This window comes from Neovison vison, chromosome 14 (assembly GCF_020171115.1).
Source record: "Neovison vison isolate M4711 chromosome 14, ASM_NN_V1, whole genome shotgun sequence".
Classification (NCBI taxonomy): Eukaryota; Metazoa; Chordata; class Mammalia; order Carnivora; family Mustelidae; genus Neogale; species Neogale vison.
This window is the reverse complement of record NC_058104.1, coordinates 40,100,449-40,125,203: the sequence shown is the minus strand read 5'-3', so window position 1 is coordinate 40,125,203 and position 24,755 is coordinate 40,100,449. Positions and strand designations below refer to the sequence as shown.

General features: G+C 56.4%; 3 protein-coding genes across 3 annotated transcripts; 1 reads left to right on the top strand and 2 right to left on the bottom strand.

Moving 5' to 3' along the window:
- On the top strand, window positions 1–4,195 carry PRSS8 (serine protease 8). The gene is made up of 5 exons (XM_044233982.1): window positions 1–369; window positions 2,074–2,236; window positions 2,533–2,804; window positions 2,899–3,065; window positions 3,182–4,195. The coding sequence occupies exons 1-5, from the start codon at window positions 285–287 to the stop codon at window positions 3,488–3,490; spliced, it is 996 nt and encodes a 331-aa protein (XP_044089917.1). The 5' UTR covers window positions 1–284; the 3' UTR covers window positions 3,491–4,195.
- On the bottom strand, window positions 4,155–15,531 carry KAT8 (lysine acetyltransferase 8). Its single transcript, XM_044233981.1, has 11 exons — window positions 15,285–15,531; window positions 13,927–14,001; window positions 13,673–13,848; window positions 8,759–8,812; window positions 8,500–8,664; window positions 7,629–7,718; window positions 5,326–5,466; window positions 5,133–5,226; window positions 4,887–5,037; window positions 4,596–4,750; window positions 4,155–4,338 (listed from the first exon to the last, which is right to left on the bottom strand). The coding sequence occupies exons 1-11, from the start codon at window positions 15,493–15,495 to the stop codon at window positions 4,274–4,276; spliced, it is 1,377 nt and encodes a 458-aa protein (XP_044089916.1). The 5' UTR covers window positions 15,496–15,531; the 3' UTR covers window positions 4,155–4,273.
- Window positions 15,532–18,671: 3,140 nt separating this feature from the next.
- On the bottom strand, window positions 18,672–22,834 carry BCKDK (branched chain keto acid dehydrogenase kinase). The gene is made up of 12 exons (XM_044233137.1): window positions 22,759–22,834; window positions 21,834–22,197; window positions 21,646–21,714; window positions 21,443–21,553; window positions 21,082–21,129; window positions 20,882–21,001; window positions 20,701–20,799; window positions 20,451–20,524; window positions 20,034–20,162; window positions 19,854–19,943; window positions 19,220–19,378; window positions 18,672–19,127 (listed from the first exon to the last, which is right to left on the bottom strand). Exons 2-12 carry the CDS (start codon window positions 22,026–22,028, stop codon window positions 18,983–18,985), a joined length of 1,239 nt encoding a protein of 412 aa, XP_044089072.1. The 5' UTR covers window positions 22,029–22,197; window positions 22,759–22,834; the 3' UTR covers window positions 18,672–18,982.
- Window positions 22,835–24,755: the final 1,921 nt, after the last annotated feature.

Below are 24,755 nucleotides of genomic sequence, written 5' to 3'. Positions count from 1 at the left end.
CAGGTAGGTGCCCTTCCCCAGGGATCCGCGCTCTGGAAGGTCTCTACGTAGCCAGGCCCCGCTGGAGACGTGTCCACTCGGCGGGCTGCGCAGACCGCAGCGTCTCCCTTTGTGCCTTATCCCTGACTTGGAAGCTAGCCTTGGACGCCTCTTCCCCTTCGCCGCTCGGATTCCAAGATCCCTTCCCTCTGGGGCCGATACCTGGAACTTGTCTTTGAAACCAGCCCTAGGTTCCTTCCCTTCGGGTGCCTGGTGTCTGTCCCCAGGGGCCCTGGTCCTGGGCCATGGCCCACCGGGCAGGCCTGGGGCCTGGGTGGCTGGGGGCTGTGGCCATTCTGCTTTTTCTTGGATCATTCCGGTCCGGACTTGGTGAGTATTTGCATCCGTCAGAGTGTGGGGCTCGGGGGAGGGGTGGTGGACATAGGCAGAGGTTATAGCCCTCTTCTGGGCACATCCCTTCTCCTGGGCTCAACAACGCCCCGCTTCAGCCTCCCTAGCTCCCTAGCTCTGGGCCTCCCCCCTTCCCTTCAGCTTTGGCCTCCTGAGGGGCACAGGGTGAGGGACAGACCTCTAGGCTTTCCGGTTTCCCTTCCCTTTTTCTCTGATGGGGATGAAGGTGAGGCTTGTGTGGGGGAGGGGAAAGGAAGGGGCCTTGGATTCAGAGTCCAATGGATGTTTCCTGATGCCTGACCCCCTCTCCCGGGAGGGCCATCGGACCCACCCTTACTGCCTTAGGTAAATCCTCCCGTTAGTCCGGAGATGAGGGTTATAGCCCCCACTCCACGGAGAAAGAAACTGAGGGACTGAGAGAGACTTGCCCAAGAGCACGTAGCTAGTCGGAGGCACAGCTGGGATTTTTAAACCCAGGTCTGAGTCCAAAGGTACGGCCTTTGCAGAAAACCAGCCAGGGGTTACTTCCTGGCAAGGCGCAGCACGCGACCCCGAGTCTGATGTTCAGGCCCAGCCTCACCGCTGGCTGCGTGTTCTTGGCCAGTCCTCTTGCCTCAAAAATGAAGTCGATGTTGGTTGTGTCCCGCGGCCCAGTGAGGACTTAGGGACATGCAGGAAGTGAAAGCCCTCTCGCAGCCCAGCGAGGTGCTTGATCAGTCACTAGATAGTAGCTCTTGTCCTTACGATGAGGGCAGAAGGAGGAGCTTGGCGGGACAGTGTCGCTGCACCCGGCAAGGTGACTTGGTGGTGGGCCGCTGGGTCCGGCTCCAAACGCCGCAGCCTCGGTGCGGGTGAGGCTGTCCTGGAAACCATGTGTTCCGGGTGGGAGTCCTGTTGTTCGGTCAACACATGCCCTTGACTCCAGCTGTGTGTGTGCCCAACCCTGGACCGGGCCCAGGGGGACGAGGAGGAGATCTGCTCCAGTTCCTGTCACTAGGGACTGCCCGGACCGGGGACAGCTGAAACAGAGGTGCAGACACCAGCAGCACCGCTGTGTGATGGGGACAGTGTTGGGGAAAGGACGCTCCCCCCCACCCCCCGACCCCCCGCCAAGAGCTGCCGGCATCGTCCAGCTCAGGCGGCCCAGTCAGGAGAGGCTGACATTTGAAGCACCTCCAGAGGCAGAGGTTTGCTGAGCCGAGAAGGGATGCAGAAGGCATGCTCGAGCGCCAGAGTGACCTGGATAAGCCAAGGTCTAGAGGCAAACAAGTGTGTGGCCCAGTGTGTGTGGCAGGAAGTGTCCCGCGGGACGGCGAGAGGAGGTGGTAGCCTCATGGAAGGTCTGGAATGCATCTAAGGGCAGTGAGGAGCCAGGAAAGGATTTCAGCTGAGGTGTGACCGGATCACATTCGTCGTTTATGAAGATCTGACCGGTGAGGAGCGGGCGGAGGGTAGGGCCTGAGCGAAAGAAGGCTGGATGAGACCCGGTTAGGTACCGGACGGCAAGGGGCGGAACGAACCGTGCCCACCGAGCAGGGGCACGCGGACAGACGGGGGGCTGCCTCCTGTGAAGCCCCTTCCCAAGCTCCAGACCAGGCCGTCGCGACGTGGCAGGCCCGAGGAACCTGATGTAGGGGGTGCGCCCCAGAAGGACCTGACCCCCTCCCCTTCCTCTCTGGACAGCTTCCTGCGGCGTGACCTTCCAAGCCCGCATCACGGGTGGTAGTGGCGCCGCCGCCGGCCAGTGGCCCTGGCAGGTCAGCATTACCTACGACGGCACCCACGTGTGTGGCGGCTCTCTCGTGTCGGAGCAGTGGGTGCTCTCCGCCGCTCACTGCTTCCCAAGGTACCAGCTGGGCGGAGGGCCGCTGGGCAGCAGGCAAAGTGCAGGGATCAATCTAGGCCAGAGGTTGGGATGCTTGGGTTGGGCCTAGGGGTAGCAGGAATGAAGTCTGAAAGGATGTGTCAGGAGGGAAAGTCCGAGGTCACAGGTCACAGGATAAAACTAATGGGCAGTTCAGGATCTAAAAGGCCCTTCAATGGGGACCAGAACCTGGGGTTGGCTGGAACAGGGATCCCTGGCAGGGACCAGGGAGCTAGGAGAGAGCTCCTGGGTCCCAGTCTTGGCCCCTCTGCCTGCAGGGAGCACCTCAGGGAAGACTACGAAGTAAAGCTCGGGGCGCACCAGCTGGACTCCTATAGCCCTGAGGCCGAGGTCCGCACCGTGGCCCAGGTCATGCCGCACCCCAGCTACCGCCAGGAGGGCTCCCCGGGAGACATCGCGCTCGTCCGGCTCAACAAGCCGGTCGCCTTCTCCCGCCACATCCGACCCATCTGCCTCCCTGCGGCCAACGCGTCCTTCCCCAACGGCCTCCGGTGCACGGTCACCGGATGGGGCCACGTGGCGCCCTCAGGTGAGGTGGGCGCGGAGCTCTACGGCGGGCGTGGGGTGGGGGGCACCTGACTCGGGGGTAGGAGGCCCCAGGCGAGCATCTCTTGCTCCCACAGTGAGCCTCCTGGCGCCCCGGCAGCTACAGCAACTTGAGGTGCCACTGATCAGCCGTGAGACGTGCAGGTGCCTGTACAACATCGGCGCCAAGCCCGAGGAGCCCCACAGCATCCAGCAGGACATGGTGTGTGCCGGCTACGTGAAGGGGGGCAAGGATGCCTGCCAGGTGAATGCAGGGGGCCTGGAAGACAAATGCCTCTTGGCAGCTGAGGGTCGTCGGGGCTGGTGGGGCCGGCCCGAGGCCCTGGGGCTTCGTCCTGACAGTCATCTGTTTCTCTTCAGGGAGACTCTGGGGGCCCACTCTCCTGCCCTGTGGGGGGCCTCTGGTACCTGGCAGGCATCGTGAGCTGGGGGGATGCCTGTGGGGCCCCCAACAGGCCTGGCGTGTACACCCTGACCTCCAGCTATGCCTCCTGGATTCACTATCACGTGACAGAGCTCCAGCCTCGTGTGGTGCCCCACGTGGAGGAGTCCCAGCCTGACGGCCACCTCTGTGTCAACCATCAGGCCTTCAGCTCGGCCCCAGTCCGGGGCTTATTGGGGCTCATCCTTCTGCTGCCGTTAGGCCTGACCCTGGGCCTCCTCTGCTAAGCGGGTCATCCTGGGAGCTGACCCTGCTTCTCGGACTTCCACACTGTACCCGAGGACAGACGCCTGGCCCGGGAATGGACCTGACCCTTCCCTTACACCTTCTGGGCCTGGGGACTGGCTGGAGCCGCTCCTTCCTCCCCAGACCTGCGGGAACCCCCTCTGCTGGGTCTGTTCTTTGGGACCACAACCCACAGTCAGGTTTCCCACCTGTGGTACTGCCTAGAACCTCTGTCCGCCTCCACCTGCTGGCTGGACTCCTATGGAGCCCCCGAGGACCCTTAACAATGAAAATGAGCCCCGACTCCCCGCTTTGTTTCCAGAAGGCGGGGCACCTGCCTACCAGTTGCTGCCGGAGGCCGGCTCCAGCACCCGGAGCGCTCCGTCTGCCTGAGGAGTCCCGTCACTTCACCCTCTTCCTGTCTCCTGAGCCGGGGCTGCCTCTGGGCGGCGTGTTCTCAAGAGCAGAAAAGGCCCTACTCTTGCCCCATCGGCTGCCGTGCCCTCCTTGAACCTCGACTTCTAGACTCCGGAGGACTGAGCCCCCACCGGAACTGGACTTGGGCTTGGGGTGAGGCATAGAAAGAACAAGCGCGAGTGAAACGTTCTGCGCGCCACTGGCTGTATGTGTGACGTGCCTCTCCCTCCCACCTCCAAAGTCCAGAACCACTGGCAGAATTTCCTTTATTAAAAAAAAAAATGATGAAACAGGTCTGTACATATTTACAGGCAGGAAGGGGGGTCGTAGGGAGGGAAGCACGGTCCGGCAGCAGGGGTGCAGCCCACTCACTTCTTGGAGAGTTTGACCTGCTTGTGCTTGGGGGGTGCCCACTTGAGACAGACTGAGTCCACTGTGGGGAGAGAGGCATGAGAGGCGGGGCTGGGCCCCGGGCCCAGGCCAGTTTCACCTCCAGGTGAGAACAAGGGCATACTGAGTCCTGGGGAGGGGGCGGGGACGCCCGGGAGGGACGAGCCCGCCCAGGGCTTCCGTCCTGGGAGCTGGTCAGACTAGTTTGGGATCATGGAACAGCCAAAAGGAGGCTCTGGATCCCAGGAGATCTTAACACCTGCCCCCCACCGCGCACACCCTGGGCAGCCCCCCACCCACCTGTTATGGGTGGTTTCTTATACTGGGCGCTTTTGAGGTGCTCTTCTACCAGCTTGGGTGTGACACAGATCACGTGCTGGCCCTTCCAGTACTTGACCATGTTGAGGGACTGCAGGGTGCTGATGATGTCATTCTGGGTGATGCTGGTCATCTGGCTGCAGAAAGGGTTAGCACAGACGTTGCAAACAGTCCCCCCGTGGGGTCTGACTGGGACAGCAAAAGGGGACGAGGACACAGGATCGCAGCGTCTTAGAGGAGTCCTTCCCTCTTTAAGGGTTCCAGGGCCCTCACCTAAGGTCCTTGATGGACAGTGTGCCCCGGAAGTCTCGCAGGATCTCCAGCAGGACCCAAGACCAGTAGCTGCGGTAGCTGAGCTTGCCCAGGTCGGACAGTGGCTTCTCTGGGGAGCCGACCGTGCTCTCCAGCTTGGAGAGCTCATAACCTGGTGGCAGAGCGAAGGAGGCTCCGGAGGACCCAGCCCTGCCCCGGCACCCCCGCCCTGGCTGCCCCTTCCTCCGCAGGCCAGGAACCACTCACTGAAAGCAATGAGGAATTTTCCGTAGCCACGGCGCTGGTAGGGGGGCAGAGTCAGGATGCAGGCCACATTGTTGCCGTCTGGAGACTCTTTCTCCTACGGTAGTGTGTGGTCAGGACCACCGGGGAGGCTCGGCCTGACCTCTCCAGGTCAGAGTCCCCACCCTCCCTCAACCTGGGCTTCCCAATCCAGCACCTTAGAGAAGTAGCCAACAATGTGGGCCCCCTGCCTGTCCACCTCGGTCAAGATGTAAAAGACGAAGGGCTCCACGTCGAAGTACAAGGTCTTGTGGTCCAGGAAAAGCTTGGCCAGCAGACACAGGTTCTGACAGTAAATCTGAGGGGGGGGGGGAAGGTGGAGGCAGGCTCAGGGAGCAGGCGTAGGCTGCCCCCCACCCCCAACTTCAGTGAGGCCTGGACAGTGGCTGTTACCCTGCTCCGCAAATGCCAGCCTTCGGAGAGCAGCCAGTGCCACGCTAGGGAGAAGTGGGCTCCTCCCCAGAATAGCAGTTTGAGAGGAAGGAGTCTTGCAGTCACCTCTGAGGGAAAACTAAAACCAGACAGCTGGATCAATCAACGACAGCCTCTTTTTCTCCCCGGTGCAAAAAGGTGAATTGTTTTGGCTTTTTTAGGATTTTATTTATTTATTCAGAGAGAATCTGTAAAAGCGGGGGGTGGGGGAGGGTCAGAGGGAGACGGAGAATCCCAGGCCGACTCCACACTGAGCACAGAGCCTGACGCAGGGCTTGATCTCACGACCCTGAGGTCATGACCTGGGCCAAAATCAAGAGTCAGACATGCCACGGAGCCCCTCAGGTGCCCCAAAGGCTTCTTTTCTTTTTTTTTTTTACTTAAAGCATGGGGATAGGACTCACGGGCAAAAGTTTTTTTGGTTTTGTTTGTTTGGTTGCTTGTTTTTTAAGATTTTATTCTTAAGTAATCTCTACACCAACGTGGGGCAGGAAATCACGACCCCAAGATCAGGGTCTTGCGCTCCACTGACTGAACCAGCCATGCACCCCAATCAGTTACCACTTCTGAGTGCTAAGCAGGAGCTGAATCTTCAGGGACATTAACTCTTAGACTTCAAATCAGAAACGGAGGCTCAGAGGAGGTAAGTGGCTGATGTAAGGCTAGTGAGTGCTCGGGCAGGATTCAAACTGGTACAGGAGTTCTGTCTTGTTCACAGCTGTATCCTCAACAGCCAGCACATGGCTAAGCGGGAAGCTTGGTGCTTGGTAAGTATTTGTTGAATGGACTGCTCTGAGCCGATTTCCAAAGCCTGAGCCACCTGCCCACCTGGCCACACTCCTCTGCTGGGCCTCGGCAGCCTCCTTATGCACCTAGGCTCAAGACCAACGTCAGGACGGAGAATGGTTGGCTTCATGGCACGGACCAAGAGGCCCTCTGGTTTATGACACCTTTTACATCCACTTTTATTTGATCCAACGATTGTGAAGTCCAGCATTGCTAGCCCATTTTACCTAGGAGGAAACTGAGGTTCTGGGAAGGGGAAGTCCTTGGCTGGGACTTCCAAGTTCACAGGGTAGAGCTAGAAAGAACACCCACACCTCCTGCTGGAGCCCATTCTGCCACTCCCCCTGTTCAAGCTCAGAAAGGCAAACCAGGGGCCCCAGGCCAGGCTAAGAGCAAATACTTCCCATTGAGCTCTTTATCTCAAGGCTGGCTGAACGCAAGGAGGTCACCAATAGTAACAAAGGCCCATGTTTACTAAGCACCCTCTGGACACCAGACACTGTGTTAAGTACTTGACATTGCCGGCTCACTTGTTCCACCAACAACCCTATTGGGTAAACATGACCGTGACTCCCATCTTACAGATGAGGAAACAGGAACAACCGTGTTAAGTAACTCGTCCCAGGTCAGCCGATCAACCTCAGCACAACCGGAAGCAGGAACCACTCAGAAGCCTGCCCTCTTTGCCCTGCCCTCTACTGTCCCCTGCCCTGGAAAACGGGGACATTTGGGGAGAGCTTCCCAGACTGACCAGGCAAAGGCCAGGTGCTCAACGGCAGCAAAGAGGCCGCAAATGCCCCTCCCTGCCCCCTGAGGTCCCGCTGCCGGAAACCAGGAACTCGGCTCGGAGCCACACGGCTCTTGGGCAGCAAGTCTCTCCCAAAGCCTCCCCTCCCAGGGAAGAAAGCTTTCCTTCAGGCAGAAAGAGAAAGCTCTTTTAGAAGCAGCCTCTGGCACAACATCTTCACTCTGGGTGCCAGAAATGCCCCAAGCTAAGCCACCCCATCAGGAGAAAAAAGTCTTCAGGGACAGAACAGAAACCTGGTCCCCAAGGCTGGTACCCCGCGGCCGGGTGTTTACCGTGCCCCACCACAGGCCCCTCGCCAGGCTAAGCCTGATCTCACGGGCCTTTCCCACGTTGGAGCTTGTCCTCAGGCCGGCCTCTACCCTCTGGTGCGAAAGAGGATCACCCAGGAGGTGCCTGTCCCCACCTCCCCACGGCACTCGGGTCCCCTAACTCACCTTGTGGTCTTTGCCATCGACCTCGTACACAGAGATGTTGCTCTTGCGATAGATCTCCTTCCCGGGGGGCTGCCGCCACTGACACTGGCCCTGGGGGGGTGGATGGGGGGACGAGGGCCTGAGACCTTCAGGTCTCCTGCTGGGAGCCCCCATCCCGCCCTGCGTGGCTTGCCACAGGCCTCCACTTCTGGTTCCCCATCTACAGACCCTGGGCGCCATACTTAACCTCTGTCAAGTAACCCTCGCAACTACCTGAGGAGACAGAGCCCATTTTACAGGTGAAGAAACCAAGGCGCAGAGAGGCTAAGTAACTGGCTTGAATATCACACAGCTAGATGGTCTCAAGTTCGGGTCAGCCTGGCTCTGGAGGACTCTGGAGGGCTCTCATCCACGACAGTGGCGATCCCCAAACCGCATACATTTGCCTCAGGTCATGCCCTTTGGGACCCGCCCTGCTGCGCTAGCGCTGTCAGCCCCCAGCACCCCACACCCCCGTTCCGCCTCTGCCAACGCTTCCCATCTGGTCCACACCTTCCACTGCTCAGGGGCTACGCTCACTTCCTCTCTCTCCCTGAGGAATCTGGCACTGGGCTGGCCTTGAGGAACACGTGGGGTCTGGGAGGAGCTGAGAGACGGCAAGGGCTGGGGTTATCATCCCCATTCCACGGACGAGGACGCTCAGGCCTGGGGGAAGGCAGCACATCGGCCACAGTCACTCCAGGCCAGGCCAGGCCAGGCCAGGCCTAGAACCCAGGGCTCTTGAGCCGCGGGCAGCTTTTCCTCGCACTCAACTCCTCTGGACCTGTCTCTTGCCTACGGCTGCTGCCCAGCCCTCCGCCCGCCCAGCCTCTCGCCGGCCAGCCCGGCTCACCAGGTGGAAGCGGAAGCTCTTCTCCAGTTTCATGTACTTGAGGCAGTACTCGCAGAGCCAGAGCTTGGGCTGCTTCCCGTAGTCTTCCGGGAACGGTGAGAAGTACCAGGCATCGATTTCGTAGTTCCCGATGTGGATCTTGTCCACGTACTTGACCTTGGTGATCTGTGGGTAAGGTGGGAGCGCAGGGCGGTGTTTGGCTCAGGGCCAAGGAAAGCAGGCGAGGGAGGGCCCCCGTCAGGATCCCGGCCCTGCTTACCGCTTCGTGCTCCTTCTCCAAGGCTGCTGTGGTGGGGTCCATCTCCGCATAGGTCTGCGCAAGGACAGGGACGTGAACAGAGGTCAACAGAAGTGGGGGTCAAGTGGTGTCCCCTGCACCAGGACCCAGAGCTTCCCTCCGGTCTTCCAGATCTCATGCCCTGCGTGACGCTAACAACCACATGAACCGCTAACCTGTTAGCTATGACGTGGTTTTGAAGCTGGGCCAAGCTCCCCTCCTGCCCAAGTTTGGACCTTTTGCCAGATGAACAGGGCTAGGGTCAGGAGGTCTGGTTCCAGCCCCTGGGCTGGGAAGAGCTTCAGCTACACAAAAGGATCAATCCAGCCCTGCTCAACTGTCATGAGACAGATGAATCCCGGATCCTATCTTCTGCGCCCAGAGCAGGAACTGGAGCAGGACTTCCCAGTGAGACTGGGCCTCTTTCCTGAGCGCCATATCCAGGGAGCCGCCTGCTCCCTCCCGCAGCCACATCAGACTCTAGGTGTCCAGAAAGGAACTCGACCCGTCCTCCCCGCAAACCTCTTAATCCTCCTGGGCTCCCCCTCTCCCTGGGAGCAGCCCCCCCAGTCCAGCTGCCCAAGACCAATAGGTCTGCTCTTCGGACTCCTCCTCCTCTTTCCCTGGCATCTGATGAAGGGCCAAGGTCTGTCAATTCTACCTCCTTGAGGTCTCTGCCATCGGTCCGTCTCTGAAACTCTTCTCTGGCCAACTCCGAAGAGCCACTACCACCACCTCCAACCTGGACCCCTAACTAAGCCTCCGCAGATTCCCAGCCTCCAGGCACAGCCCCTTCACACTACGCTCTCAACACCCCGCTTTCTGTGCCCTTCGTGCTCTGCGCATGCAGTTCCCTCTCCCCGACCTCCAAAAACTGCTTATCCAGCCTCGCATGGAGCGTGAGCCAGGGGAGTGTGAAGTGAGGCAGTTTTGTGAGCCACCGTGTGGAACTGTTTTTACTGTGCTCTTTCCTGTCCTTCAAGGCCTTGTGCGCTGCCCACCCCCTCCGGGAGACCTGACTGAATCCTTCTGCCACACAACACGCCCTCTCCTTTCCAAGTGTTGTAATGCATTGTTAACAACAATCCACTCTGCCTGCTGCCACTTAGTTTCCCCAATTTTCCAAGTCCTTAGAAATCAGGGACTAAAGTCATGTCACCCTGATAGCACACCCTGTTCCTAAGCCAGACTCTGTAGGAGGAACCCAGCACACAGCCTGATAACGGAAAGGGACCCCAGGAAGGCCTATGACCTACACCAGGGGAGACGGCAGCCTTGCCCTGTGGCTGGGAAGGCAGGAGGGGGTCAGCATTTTCCCCAGATCCCTTTCCAATAAGCACCTGGCCTGTGTTGGCCTGTGTGGCCTCATGTAACCTTTTCAGCCACGCTGAGCCACAGCGTTTTTCTTTCTATTTTAGAGATGTAAAGAGGCAGAGAGAGGGGAGATCACTTGCCTTTGGGGACTAGCTAACTGCCATTTATTTCAAGTGCCAAACACGGCACAGGCCTTCTTTTCTTTAGCCCTCACAAAGACCCTGAGACAGGAGTGCTCATCATCCACATGGCACAAAGAGGAAACTGAGGTACAGAGAGGTCAGGTTACAGAACTGGTACCCAGCAGCGCTGAACACGGGCCCCTGGCTGGTCCAACTCCAAGCCTAACCCCTGCAAAGATGAGGGAAGAAGGATTTTTCTCCTTACATGTTTCTTTAAAAACCCACTTCCCAACTCTCACAAGACAATCCTCTTCTGCATATGTGTTAAAGAACTACAAAAACACTACTTTTCTTAAATGCTGCAATTTATTTAGAATTAAACATTAATTTGGCTCTGAAGAACCTTGCTTGTTATTAACTCCCCGATTACCCATCATCCTTTGATTTTATCACCACTGGCCCATTGTCATCCCTGCTGACTACCAGCTTCCAGGTACGTTTTCGAGACTTTAATGTGCCGGCACAACGTGTTCGAGGAACTACGGAACCTGAGACCTGGCCACAGGTGGCTACCTGAATTCATTAAATTTAACACAAATTTCGTTTTTAGCCACACGAATCACATCCCGAGTGCTCGGTCACCACAAACGGCTAGCGGCACCTCTCTATCGGCCGGTACAGATACACTTCCACCTATCACAGGAAGGTCAGTAGGTCACTGTTGCCTTAGACCTTGCAGGGTTTTTGCAGCTTAGGGTATTTCAAAATTTTTTTTACCATGATCCACAGCAGGAAATGGTTAGCACCGTAACCCAGCTGACCTGTCAGTGCATACACGTTACATGTATCTGTACGTGAAATAAAAGCTTCTCAAAAACAATATATAACGTTTAATAAAGTGCAACGTACTCTGACATTTCCTGTCTTACCCTATTTTTCTTTTCTCTCTCTTTTTTTTTAACCAGGTTCCACACTCAACGTGGAACCCAACGCGGGGCTTGAACTCCTGAACCTGAGGTCAAGACCTGACCTGAGATCACAGACTCGACCGACTGACTGAGCCACCCAAGCGCCCCGTATTTTCATTTTAAGTACTCTCTCCACCCAGCATGGGGCTCGAACTCACAACCCCAAGATCAAGAGTCACAAGCTCCACCAACCGAACCAGTCAGCACCCCTTTCTTTCATTTTTAAATTTAAAAGCCTGTTACAACCCACTGAACTAATTTGGCCGTGCCCCCCCCCCAGCTGGAAAAACACTGCCACAATGAGCCCTCAGAAGGAAGCACGGAGGAGAACACGCACACAATGAGCACTCAGAAGGAAGCCGGAGAACACGCACACAATGAGCCCTCAGAAGGAAGCACGGAGAACACGCACACAATGAGCACTCAGAAGGAAGCACGGAGAACACGTACACAATGAGCACTCAGAAGGAAGCACGGAGAACACGCACACAATGAGCACTCAGAAGGAAGCACGGAGAACACGCACACAATGAGCACTCAGAAGGAAGCACGGAGAACACGCACACAATGAGCACTCAGAAGGAAGCACGGAGGAGAACACACACACAATGAGCACTCAGAAGGAAGCACGGAGAACACGCACACAATGAGCCCTCAGAAGGAAGCACGGAGAACACGCACACAATGAGCACTCAGAAGGAAGCACGGAGAACACGTACACAATGAGCACTCAGAAGGAAGCACGGAGAACACGCACACAATGAGCACTCAGAAGGAAGCACGGAGAACACGCACACAATGAGCACTCAGAAGGAAGCACGGAGAACACGCACACCATGAGCACTCAGAAGGAAGCACGGAGAACACGCACACAATGAGCACTCAGAAGGAAGCACGGAGAACACGCACACAATGAGCACTCAGAAGGAAGCACGGAGAACACGTACACAATGAGCACTCAGAAGGAAGCACGGAGAACACGCACACAATGAGCACTCAGAAGGAAGCACGGAGAACACGCACACAATGAGCACTCAGAAGGAAGCACGGAGAACACGCTCACAATGAGCACTCAGAAGGAAGCACGGAGAACGTGCACACAATGAGCACTCAGAAGGAAGCACGGAGAACGTGCACACAATGAGCACTCAGAAGGAAGCACGGAGGAGAACACGCACACAATGAGCACTCAGAAGGAAGCACGGAGAACATGCACACAATGAGCACTCAGAAGGAAGCACGGAGGAGAACATGCACACAATGAGCACTCAGAAGGAAGCACGGAGAACACGCACACAATGAGCCCTCAGAAGGAAGCGCGGAGAACATGCACACAATGAGCCCTCAGAAGGAAGCACGGAGAACATGCACACAATGAGCACTCAGAAGGAAGCACGGAGGAGAACACGCACACAATGAGCACTCAGAAGGAAGCACGGAGAACATGCACACAATGAGCACTCAGAAGGAAGCACGGAGAACATGCACACAATGAGCACTCAGAAGGAAGCACGGAGAACACGCACACAATGAGCCCTCAGAAGGAAATCACAGTGGCTGAAACTAGTGAGGGTCTAAGTGCCTGAGAACTCAATAAACCCTGGTCTCCTCTGCGCTCCCCACTTTACAAATCAAGAAACTGAGGCTCAGAGTCAGGGAAAAGCAACCCCCATGGGTGGCATGGATTGGGGATAAAAATACCCAGCTTTTGGATCAAGAAGGATCCTTCCAGGCTTTGGATCAAGTAGCCTGAGTTTCTAAGGACGTGGTGAAGTCATGGTTATGGGCTCTGGCGCCCTGAAGCCAGACAATCCAGAAGCTGGCAAATCTAATTCCTGACCAGATTCTTAAAACTTATCTGTTCCTCCCTGTAAACTGGAGATAATAATGCTGCTTACCTCACAAGGCTGCTGTGAAACTTCAGTGAGATCATATATTAAAATACTAAGCCTATAACTTTGGCTCACAAGCCAGTAAATGTCCGCCATGACTGTTCTCATTCCAGCCCACCCTTTTACTAGCTGTGTAACCTTGGGCACGTTACCTAACCTCTCTGATGCTGTTCCTCATCTACAGAAACCATGATCGCCATGGCACTGGATGGTCAGGAAGGATATGATGAGCTTATATATGTGTGGGAGTCAGCACAGTGCTGGGCAGCAGCAGTGCCCAAAATCATTCATTCTCTTCCTTCCTTTTGGACTTCAAACCTTTGTCTAAGGTGGCGTGGCAAACAGGAGACAAAGAAGCCTACTGCTGCAGGAGGCCCTGAGTTCCAATCCCAGCTGCGCCACTTCCTTGCTGTGAGACTGTAGCCAAGTGCTTGCCCTCTCTGAGCCTCACCTTTCTTCTCTGCGAAGACTGTCTGACAAAACATGGGCTAAGTCCCTGACACACTACAGAAGCTGTTGTGGTTCTAGCCCCAGGACTCAAGGGAATTGGCAGAGGCAGCTGAGCCTCCTGGGGCCTTGGAGAAGGGGAGGGGCCCGGACCTTCTGCACATGATTGATCTCATCGTGCTTGCGCTTCTGGTTGCGAGTGATCTTGCGCTCGGGCTGCTCCGCCAGCTCACTCAGGTACTTCTCCGAGTTCTTCTGCACGGCATCTTTTACCGTCTTGGTCAACGCCAGCCGGTTCTTGTCTACCCATTCGTCCAGTCGCCGGTTAACTGTGAGGATGGGCCATGAGTGGGCTGCCCTTCCGCCCCCTCCCCCAACCCAGGCCCGAATACCCGCAAGTCACTCACAGCCTACGTAGTGTACATAGAATTCCTCTCGGCCCTCCTGATCATTCACTCGAGACTGAATCACTTCAGCAGAATCTGTGAAAGAAAAAGGCTAGGATCATCAGGAAGGCAGGCAGGAATGGAACAAGAAGGCTCCTTCACCCCGAGGAGCAGTTTCCAGATTCCAGGGTCACATATACGCTAACAGCACCTGGCCACATCTGCCATGCCATTGGTCCCTGCCTGTTAAGTGGGCCAGGCTGGAGCGGTTACTCTTACTTTGCAGGTGAAAAACTGAGGCTAACCGAAGCTCACATATGTACAAAGTGCTAAGAAGTTAACACTCAACTGAGCTTAAGTCTGGCTCCAAACCCCACGTTTGTTTTGTACTCAGTTGTTCATCTGTTCAGGAGTCATGAGGGCTGGCTCTGCGTTTATATAGAACCCTAGCTCCCCACGCCCTTTATTTAACTGCAAATTATTCTGGGTGAGCTTCCACCAGAAGCTCGTCTACAAAACAGGGACAATAGTGCCCATCTCAGAGGGTGACTTAATGCTTCTCGAGGTTTTAGCACAGCACCGACAACTAGCAGACCATTCAACAAGTGAGTAAGACAACCACTGCGTGTCTGGTCCTACGCTGTGCTACTGCTGGGCAGAGAAGACACAGCAGTGAATCACAGGAGGTCCCGCCCTCCAGAAATTCCCACTTGGACAGAGGAAGACGCAGACAGACAGTGACAACATCTGTCACCTATGCCATGGCTGAGGCATGAAGAAAACGTCGCGGGCACATACAGAAGGGAGCGACTCACTCTGCCTGAGGGAGAAGGTAATGGCATCACAGGAGTTATGCTACGTTAAAGGCTGAGTAAGAGCCGGCCGGCTGAGCCAGGAGAAAGGACAGGACGGACATTCCCAGCGGCGGGCACAGGCGGCCCACGGCACCTGGTCTTCGGGGGGTACAATGTGGTCTGCTCGGGTAAGGGCCTTTGCGAGGGGTGGCCAGGAACCAGAAAGCTCACACAGATGCACGCCACTCTAAGGAACTGGGGCGGGCAGGGAAGGGAAGCTCGGTTTGGCTGTTTCCTCGTTAAAGAGCGCCGGAAGAGGGAGCCGCGCAGACCAGAGGCACCAGCAAAGAGCCAAGGTTTCGCTGAAACGGCCACGAAGCCCGAGACCGGACAAGCAAGCGCAACGGGAGCGCTACAGAGCCCTGAAGAGCTCCCCGGCGGCCGTGACTCGTGGGGTTTGGAGGCGGCGCCCGGGACCGCCCTTAGCGCCGCGAGCCTCCCTCAAAGCCCCGCCCCCATGGCCCCAGCCCCTCAGAGAACCCGCCCTCAGACCCCGCCCCCTGGCCTTTGGGGCCCCGCCCTCACGCCAGGTGCTGTCCGGGCGTCGGCACAGGTACGTTTCTCCGATCTCCACGGTCACTTCGGGCTCGCCGCGCGCCGGAGTCGGGGGAGAGACGCGGCCCGGGGACGGGGCGGTCCCCTCGACTGCCGCATTCTCCCCGGGCCCGGGCTCGCCCTCCCCCGCGACCCCTGAAGTCGCCGCCGCAACCGCAGCAGCTGCTCCCTGCGCCGCCATCGCTGTAGTGGAGATGACGCCAGAATCCGGCGCCGCGCAGCCCTTTAGTTCCGGGTCAGCGACGCGTGGCGGAGGCCGCTGCCGGCTTGAGGGCGGGATCTGTGACGTGGCAAGATCTCATTGGTTAGTGCGGCCTGCCCCGCCCCGGCCCAAGTTTGACCTTTCTGGGCCAATGGCCCTGGCCTTTTTTTTCCGTCTGGGAATATGGCTGGACCCCGAGTTGAAAGAGAAGATTTTCCTGGTGTGATGACTCAGCCCGGTCTTTTTAAAGGGCTTGGTACCCGAGGAAGCGAGGTGTGCCCCTCGGCAGAGGTGCTGCCCCCACTTTGCCCGGCACCGGGGCGAGCTAGAGCGGCCTGGCCTTGAGGCTTCGAGCCCAGAATTCACACCCACCTTTGCGCCGCCCATCTCCGCCCAACTAATCCAGGTCGCCCCTTTTATAAAGATCGAAGGAGCCGCCTGCCTTCAGTCAGGGCGAGGGAAACAGGATGGCCGGGTCCAGGGGTGGCCAGTAAACTGCTCTCACAGAATGAAACCCTTTTTTTTTTTTTTTTTTTTTTTTTTTTTAAGATTTTATTTATTTATTTGACAGAGATCACAAGTAGGCAGAGGCAGGCAGAGAGAGAGGAGGAAGCAGGCTCCCCGCTGAGCAGAGAGCCCGATGCGGGGCTCGATCCCAGGACCCTGGGATCACGACCCGAGCCGAAAGTAGAGGCCTTAACCCACTGAGCCACCCAGGCGCCCCAAAACCCTTTTTTTCTCTTTCTTTTTTGAATGAAACTTTTCTAAGACAAGAACCAGGCGCGCACAACAGACATCCCCTAAACGAACTAGTCCAAGGCAGTGGCCATAGTGGAGAGCATCTTGAGCTTCGTGAGGAATCTCGGGTTCTGACCCTGCTCTGGGTAATTGTGCAAGGTGTTGAACCTCAGAGTGCCGGTGAAGGTCATTATAGATCAGCGTATAACCCATATAGCTATATAAAGGGTAAGCCATATATTTACCTATCTCTTTGGTATATAAAGTGTGTTGCACAGTGTCAAATAGGGTAGGTACTCAATATAACATTCATTTTGGCATTCTCTGAATTCACTTTGACTTACAGATTGGTTATTGGGATTAAAAGCAATTCTAATGGAGTGGAATGCTCAATTCTAACGGAGCTGGGACTCGGGTTTCAGATCAAGAAGTAGAGGAGGTGATGGCAGTGGGAAGCACTAGGAACTTGGGGAAGTTAGAGAATTGGTGGGAGCGTGAGCAGTGAATGCCAAGTGTTTGGCTGCATTGTAAGCCAAAGAAACAAGTCAGGCAAGAAAAAAAAAACATTGTAATGCCTTGGGGCACTTGGGTAGCGCAGTCAGTTAAGCTTTGGACTCTTGGTTTCCGCTCAGGTCATGAGATAGAGGCCCTCATGAGGCTCCGTGCTCAGCACAGGATCTGCCTAGGATGGTTTCCCTCTCTCCCTTTGCCCCTCCCCACCCTCTAAACAAATCTTAAAAAAAAAAAAATCACAGTGCCTTCTCCCACTCCCCATCCTCCCCCCCCTCCCCGCCCCCATCTTCAAGACTGTTATTCTCTCCACCCACAGTCCTGATGCCTCACTTTTGACTGCACCCAACATCTTGTTGTAACAGCCCTGTAGGGCTGCTGTCCTTTCTAGCTGAGGATTAGCCTAGGCTTTATAAACCCCTGATCCAGGTTACTACACCAAACTCTTCACTAGTCCCCCTCTAATCCTCCTTCTAATGTGCAAATCTGTTATTTCTAGAACTGTGTGGATGCTTCACCCAGACCCTCTGGAATCTCTTTTTATTGCTTCTTCAGATCCAGATTACTTCTGATGTGCATTCAAAAGCCAGAGGCTCTTTATCAAACTATCCCTTGGGCCAATAAAACTGTTTTGCCTAAGTAAAGCTGAAAAGGCAGGTGGGGGGTTGGGAGGAGTGAGGGGGGGGGCAAGCCTGGGAGGCTCAGCCTGGGTGGCTCAGTTGGTTTCATATCCATCCGACTCCCACTTTTGGCTCAGGTCATGATCTCAGGGTCATGAGATCAAGCCCTGTAGTGGGGTCTGGGCTCAGTACAGATTCTGCTTGGGATTCTCTCTGTCCTCTCCTCTCTCTCAAATAAGTAAATAAAATCTTAAAAAAGCAAAGGGAAGTTTTCAGTTTGGAAGTTTAAGTACCTATCCATCCCTACTTTCCAATACAGACATTAACCAATGATTATCAAGCAGAGTTCATCAAAGACTGTGCAACTTAGCTCTCTTGCCTCCAACTCTAAGGCAGAACTTACTAGCTAGCCCTGAACTTTTGCCTGAGATGACATCCTTGTCTGGCCTCCTGCCCTTCCCTTTCCTGCCTCTCCTACTCCCTAACTGGAGCACTTTCTCAACAAATCGCATAGACACAAAGCCTCCTTTCAGCGTCCGCTTCTAGGAAACCCAACTGGAAACATCCCTGCCCTGCTGAAAATCTGTCCATGGATTCGTGCTGCCTACAGGATAAAAGCCTGTATTTCCTGGCCAGACTCCAGCCATGTCCCCTGCACCACAGCCAGCAGGATCTTCAGCCTGGTATGTCACTATGGTTTCCACCACCTGGCATGTGACATCCAGATACAATTCCTGTCTTCCTCAATTCCCCCACTTCTATCACCAGTCCCACCAAGCAGGGTTTCAGGCCCTTCTTCCCCTCCCTTGGGTCCCCACCTGCTGTCTGGAGCCCTTTCCTTTTGCCCTCCCCTACCAGGGCCCCACTGTCCCCTGGGGCCTGCCAGGATATAATTTTATGTGTTCCTTTTTCTTGGCAGAAGCAGGCACAGCTGGCAGGCAGTATTTTTAACCTTACTTAGGAATCAGGTGGCTCAAGGAGGTTGCCCAGTCTGGTAACCTTCACCTCCAGAACCTGTGACTGCCAGGAAGGGAGGCGTCAGAACTGAGGCCTGAGTCTGGGCCAACGTGGGCCTTCCATATAGCCCGGGACCCAGAAACATCTGTTAAACGAAATTTAACATTTGTTAAATGAAGAGAGATTTGGGGGCAATTCTATACCTGGCCTGACAGGCTGTCTGGACAGTTCGAGACTGGGACACAAGCTACAGAAACCCAAGGGCCCAGGGAACCAGAACAGGGTGGCAACAAAAGCTCACCTGCCCTCCCCACACACGGGGCCCAAGAGGGCATTCAAAATGTGAACTTTAATAACAAACAGCAGGTCAAAGTCGGGGTTCCCCAGGAACGAGAATAAAGGAGCTGGTGCTGGAGGCCTCACGGGTCCCCACTTCCTCTCCTCCAAGGCCTGGAGGCAGCGAAGCAGTGGACCTCTGTAGAGAGGGGTGGCACCGGGCTCCATGGAATTCCATCTGTTTGGGGCCCGAAGACCCAAGATGCAGCAGCATGTGGACCAGGGTGGCACTCTGCCTCGCCCAAAAGGTCCTGGCAGGGTGTGGGGCCCAGGCGAGGCAGGCAAGTAGGCCAAGGGCTGTGGGGTCAGATGCGGAAGCTTTCCTCCCGACCATCAATGTGCCGGAGCCGCAAGTAGACGTCTGTGCCAATGCCCTGCAGAGACTGCAGTCGAAGGGAACCGCCGAGGTACTCCGCGTAGGCCCGTGAGGTGGGCAGCCCGAAGCCGAAGCTGGGTTGGGCAGGGGGACAGGATAGAAGCTTCAGAGGCTTAGGTTTCCTGGGGCCCCCCGACCCCTCCATCCTGGCCAGGTGGGGCCTCACCCGTGCATGGGCCCTGATTGGCCGCCACTGTGCATGTCCAGGTGGCCAAAAAGGGGGCTGATGCGGGGGTCCTGGGTGCTGGCCTCAGCTGTAGTGAAGTGGTAGTCCATCACCCGGTCCAGGTCCTTGTGAGCGATGCCCCCGCCCCGGTCTGAAATCCTGGCAAGATGTTGATAACATGGGCTTGGCTCCGCTTGGGTGGGAGCCTCGCTACCTCCCAAATAAACAGTGCCAAGTCTGCCTTCCTGCCCCTTCCACCCAAGGATGGGGCGGGATCCACCCAGACCCTGGCCCTTGTTTTTTTAAGCACCATCCTTCCATCCTCACTTCTGCCTGGGCCACTAGCTGCTTACACCTTCTCGCGGGACTTTACACTTACCACCAGCCCGACACCGTGGACTGGTTACTCCCAACTCCCCACTCCAGGACCCTCAGCTGCTGACAAGGACAGGACTTGGCACCTGCAGCCAGCCCCAGATCCGTTCCTCTCCAGCTCACAGCACTCAAAACCAGAGAGCATTCTGTCTGACCAGGGACAGAGTCTCAGAGTAGAGCAGCTGCTGGCCCAAGGTCATGCAGCCAGGCAGAAATCGCGACCCCCATGTTTCCAGCCTAACGCCCACTCAGGCCAAACCTGATGACGAGATCAATATCATTGTTGGCGATGGTGATGACCACATCTGGGACATTGTAGGGAGTGTCGAGGTGACTCTCCATCGTGGCTCTATGTGGGGAGGAAACACCAGTAGGCGGTGGTGCCCCAGCCTCACCCCAGTTCCTGTCTGCTCCCTTCCAACGTATCCAGCCAGCCTACCTCATGGCATTCTTGAGGAGCTCAGGCAGGATGTAGTCCAGCGGCATAGGGATGAAGGGGAAACGGGCGGCCACGTGTCCATTGATGCGGACGCGGGGGGCATTGCCATACTTGTGTTCACACAGGCGTCTGTGGATAGGAGCCGACCTAGCCCGTGATTCTCACAGAGGTGGTTCTGCTTCCACCAACCCCACATGCAATTTCTAGAGAGATTTTTCCTTGCCACAACTGTGAGTTGTACTGAATAGAAGCCAGGATTCCTTCTAAAGATCCGAATAAGCACAGGACAGCCCCCGAGATTTAGCTGACCCAAATTGTTAATAGTGCCACATTTGAGAAACCCTGTCCCAGGCAAGGGCTCAGACCCAACCCTTCCCAGCCAGAAGCCCTCCACCCCCTTAGCTGTTCTAGCCTCACCTGGCGAAGTCCACCCACTTTTCAATAATTTTCTTTGGCGACAAGCGAGTGCAGATGATGCCAACAAAGTCGGGCTGGCAGGAGAAACAAAGTCAGGACCAAGCAGTACCTTGACCCACACCTTGCCATCTCTGGACCCCTGAAGTAGTCCCAAGCCCCTTCCAGGCCCCTGGCCCAGCCCCTAGCCCCAGGGAACCCTGGCTTGGTCCCGTCTGTCCCACCTGGAAGGTCTCAGATCCCGGCACCCCACCTTGTCCTCATGCAGCGCCAAGTGATGAGTGGCCAACATGCGGATCCCAAGCCTCGAGGTCAGCGTCTTGTCCAAGAAGTAGCGGACGAGTTTCTCATCCTGTGAAGAGTGGGTCCTCAGAAACCCCGTGCCTTTCCCAGGCCCCCCAACAGGCCCGGGTGCCCACTGTGCTGCCCCTGACCTCTATGTGCTTCCGGCTCTCGCGCAGGCCCTCCGCTAAGAGGGTCACCACATCCTTGTGGTCGTCCAGCAGCTGTCGCACCAGCTGGCAGTACTGAGCCTCGTCCGCCTGGTCCTTGATCTACAGGCCACAGAGTCATGAGCTTGGATATTTCGGCCCTGACCTCTCAGCCCCTCACCCTGCCCTGGCCCAGGCCTCACCGGAGGGAAGTCGGTCAGCTTCTGGAAGGCACGGATGTACAACTCATGCTGCAAGGAAGAGGTGTGGAAGTTCACAGGGATGCTGTGGGCACCGGGTACAGAACAGCCACCCATGCTTACCCATGGGGATTGCCACCCACCCCAATGCACTTGGTTTAAACCTCCATTGTGGCCTTTTAAGCCTCAGTAAATATGCAGCTTTGGCCTCCGAGGGCTTGGGTCTGAGCCCTCTGGCCCTGAAACCTTTTGGCAGACAAGGTTCTCCCACTCTGGTCCCGTCTCCCGATACGCCCCATGGGCAGTGGGCACACTGATCTACAGCGCCCTCTAGAAAAACTCACACCCCCTGAGGCCACCTTACCACGTGCAGTATGGTGGGGTTGCAGCCAATGATAAAAGGAAGGCTCCGGAAACCCTTGATGCGGTGAGCAATCCTCACTGGCAGCTCTTGATGCAAGTACCTGGCACTTTTCTAGGCAAAATGAGGGAAGTCAGGGCCAGGGTCGGACAGGCTGTGCCCGGGCTGCAGGAACCAAGCACCAAGCAAGGGGGCTGGAATCTTACCAGAAGGTGGCTGCCATCCTGAGAGCGGCCAGCATAGAGCATCATGGTCGGAGTGAGGCGGACTGAGGGCTGGAGGGGCGAGGGGACTTTGAGGACTGGATCTGCAGCACCCGCCCCACCACATTAGCTCCACCCCTTCCCTGAACACCGTCCCCAGCTCCAGACCGGACCTCTGCCCAGCTGCGCACCTTCTCCGCGGCCACATCGATGGCCGACTGGTTGTAAAAGGAGGTGACAGTCTTGGAGCGCTCCCGCGCCATCTCCACGTGGTGCGTATCGGTGGCTGATGTGGAGCGGGCCCGGAGTGAGAGTGCAGGCCCCAGTAAGGGCCGGAGTGGAGGTCCGCTCCGGGGACCACTCCCCAGCACGGACGCCAGTATCATTGTCCTGCTCTGCTCCTTTGTTTCTTTTCAGACTAGGCGACTGCTAGGGCAGAGCACCGGATACACCAAGGCGACCCCAGAGCGGGGCAGGGGCTTTTCTGTGGCTTCAGGAGCCACGACGGCAGGTCAGGGACGCTGACAAGCTCAGCCCCCGGGGAGCAGCTCCCATCTGCCGGGGAAAGGGAAGGGGGAGTTGTAAGGATCCGAACCCAGACAATTTGCACCAACTCTCCACGTGGACACCGGTGTCATCAGACCTGGGCAATCTCTATTCCCACCCGTGCAACCACCTCCCCAAACACACACGGGCCGAGCCCGTACAACCTTGTTTTGCCGGCCTATTCTTCAACTTGAGGCTCTATCTGGTGCCTGGAGGGGAGGGGATCCTCAGACGCGTCCAGCCCGAAAACAACACCCCTCCCGGTGGTCCTGGGCACCCTCCTTCAGGGGGCGGGGCTGACCCCTACCCGGCGCCTTCAGACCCGGGCCCCCCACGAGAGCGGCCTGCCCGTGTGTGGCACACAGCTCTGTGCCCCCGGGGGCCGGCTGCATCGAAGTAGCGGCCCCGGAGTCGCCGTCTGGGTTCCCCGTCCGCAGGGTCACTTGGTTCGGCCCGATCCCCCCTATACGGTCGATGCCACCCGGGTCGGCGCGCGCCCCGCGGTCCAGCTCAACGCCGGAGCCTACGCGAGCCTCGGCAGGCAGGGTCCGCGCCGGCTGCTCCACTTACCGCGGGGCCGGGGCCGGGGCCGGGGCCGGGGCCAGGGCCAGGGCCGAGGTCCGAGCGGAATGGCCCGACAGTCGACGGGCGGGGAGAGCCGAGCCGCCTGCGCCCTCTGCCGCCGTGACGTCGCGTGGGCTTCGGGGCCCGGTGCCTCCTGGGAGTTGTAGTTTGGAGCCGGACCACGTCAGCCACGCCCCTGCTCCTGGACCCCCGGATACATTTCCACGGCTCCTTCCTGTGGTCTCCCTGGGTCTCCGTCTCGTTCTATAAAACAGGCTTCCTGGTATGGGAAGAGGGAGAGGGCGAGAAGACCCTTCGATGGGAAGCGCACCGACCAAACCCTGCCCGCTTCCCTTCCCTGCGGCCCCTCCCTCCTCCCCACCATTATTTCTTGACTCACCTGTGGAAAACCAGACTGCTGGTTCAAACCCTAGTTCAGCTGCTTTTACCATCTGGAATGACTTAACTTAAACTGCCTCATGCTTTCATGTCTGTGTTCGTAAAATTAGGCTGCACCACACCTGCGATTGTGCAGGTCTATGAGTTTATAGATGTCACGCGCCTGCAACAGTGCCAGGCATGAAATCAGCAGGATGGGAGTAAGTTATCATTATTCATTCATGCCTGACACGCTGATTGGGTGGCTTTTCTGTGCCAGAAGAGGAGCTGGGGTACTGAATCAAATAAGTGGACCCTCCCCTGACCCACAGAGGAAGGAAGTTTCAGGGTCATAAATCCTGATGAAGGCTGCACAGGAAGGAAGCATCAGATGGGGTCTGGGACACTGGTACAGGCACAGCATGAGTAGGATGTGGTCAGGTACCCAAGCCTGGGTAGGCTTGGGAAGGGCATGACAAGACAGAGAATAGTCTGGATCATCTGAGGATATGCCTGCAGCCATGTGGAGTCTAGGAAGGAGAAGGGCTGAATGGGGTGACTACAGCCTGATGGTGAAGGGCAAGGAGGCTGCATTCGTCCTGAGATAGTAAGAAGTCATTGAAGAGTTTGAATTCGATCTGCTCCTTAGATAGACTCCTGTGGCTATAATGTTTGGAAGATTGGATGTTGGTGAGACCAACTGCAGAGACCAGTGAAAAAAAACGATTTACTTTTCCTAGGCAGGAGGTGATGGACTTTCCTCTGTGTGTGTGTGTATGTGTGTGTACTTGTATTTGTACTGATCGGATTTTTCGTTTTCTTTCTTTTTTTTTTTTATATTTTTATTTATTTATTTGACAGAGAGAGAGAGATAGATCACAAGTAGGCAGAGAGAGAGGAAGGGAAGCAGGCTCCGCGGGACTGGATCCCAAGACCCTGAGATCATGACCTGAGCCGAAGGCAGTGGCCCAACCCACTGAGCCACCCAGGCGCCCCGATCGGATTTTTCTTTACCATAGTTATGTATTTTCTAAATATTTTTTAATTTCAGTTTTTAAATTTTTTTGATGTAAGTTTTCTTTTTAATATTTCATTTACTTATTTATTTGCCAGAGAGAGCTCAAGCAGGGGGAATGGCAGGCAGAGGGAGAAGGAGACTCCCCGGGGCGCAAGGAGCCTGATGCGGGTCTCCATCCCAGGATCCCCGGGCTGTTGCGACCTGAGTGGAAGGCAGACACTTAACTGACTGACACAACCAGGCATCCCCCCCCTTTTTTTTTAATTAAAAAAGGATTAAATGAAGCAGGCAACATCTTTGGAGCCCAAAGGCTGTCTTTTTTTTTTTTTTTTTTTTTTAATTTATTTGACAGAGAGAAACTAGGCAGAGAGGCAGACAGAGAGAGAGAAGCAGGCTCCCCGCGGAGCAGAGAGCCCGATGCGGGACTCAATCCCAGGACCCCGGGATCATGACCCGAGCCGAAGGCAGAAGGCTTAACCCACTGAGCCACCCAGGCGCCCCAAAGGCTGTCTTTAAACTTCAGCAGCGGTGGGACCCTTTAGCACGGCTGAGGGCCCGAGGACCCGGAGGAAGGTCTGCGTATACCACGAGGCTGGAGGTCCCCGAG

Bases quoted from the DNA above. Each gene is read 5' to 3' on its own strand.
- PRSS8 (XM_044233982.1), top strand. From the start codon at position 285: ATGGCCCACCGGGCAGGCCTGGGGCCTGGGTGGCTGGGGGCTGTGGCC. The intron at 2,237-2,532 runs GTACCAGCTGGG...CTCTGCCTGCAG, and splicing joins GCCGCTCACTGCTTCCCAAG to GGAGCACCTCAGGGAAGACT. The intron at 2,805-2,898 runs GTGAGGTGGGCG...TTGCTCCCACAG, and splicing joins GGGCCACGTGGCGCCCTCAG to TGAGCCTCCTGGCGCCCCGG.
- KAT8 (XM_044233981.1), bottom strand. From the start codon at position 15,495: ATGGCGGCGCAGGGAGCAGCTGCTGCGGTTGCGGCGGCGACTTCAGGG. The intron at 8,813-13,672 runs GTCCGGGCCCCT...GTCCTTGCGCAG, and splicing joins AGATCAATCATGTGCAGAAG to ACCTATGCGGAGATGGACCC. The intron at 5,038-5,132 runs GTGAGTGGTTCC...CTCTGCCACCAG, and splicing joins AAAATTCCTCATTGCTTTCA to GTTATGAGCTCTCCAAGCTG.
- BCKDK (XM_044233137.1), bottom strand. From the start codon at position 22,028: ATGATACTGGCGTCCGTGCTGGGGAGTGGTCCCCGGAGCGGACCTCCA. The intron at 20,163-20,450 runs GTGAGGCTAGAA...TCCTATCCACAG, and splicing joins AAGTGGGTGGACTTCGCCAG to ACGCCTGTGTGAACACAAGT. The intron at 19,379-19,853 runs GTTTGGCCTGAG...ACATCTTGCCAG, and splicing joins GATATTGATCTCGTCATCAG to GATTTCAGACCGGGGCGGGG.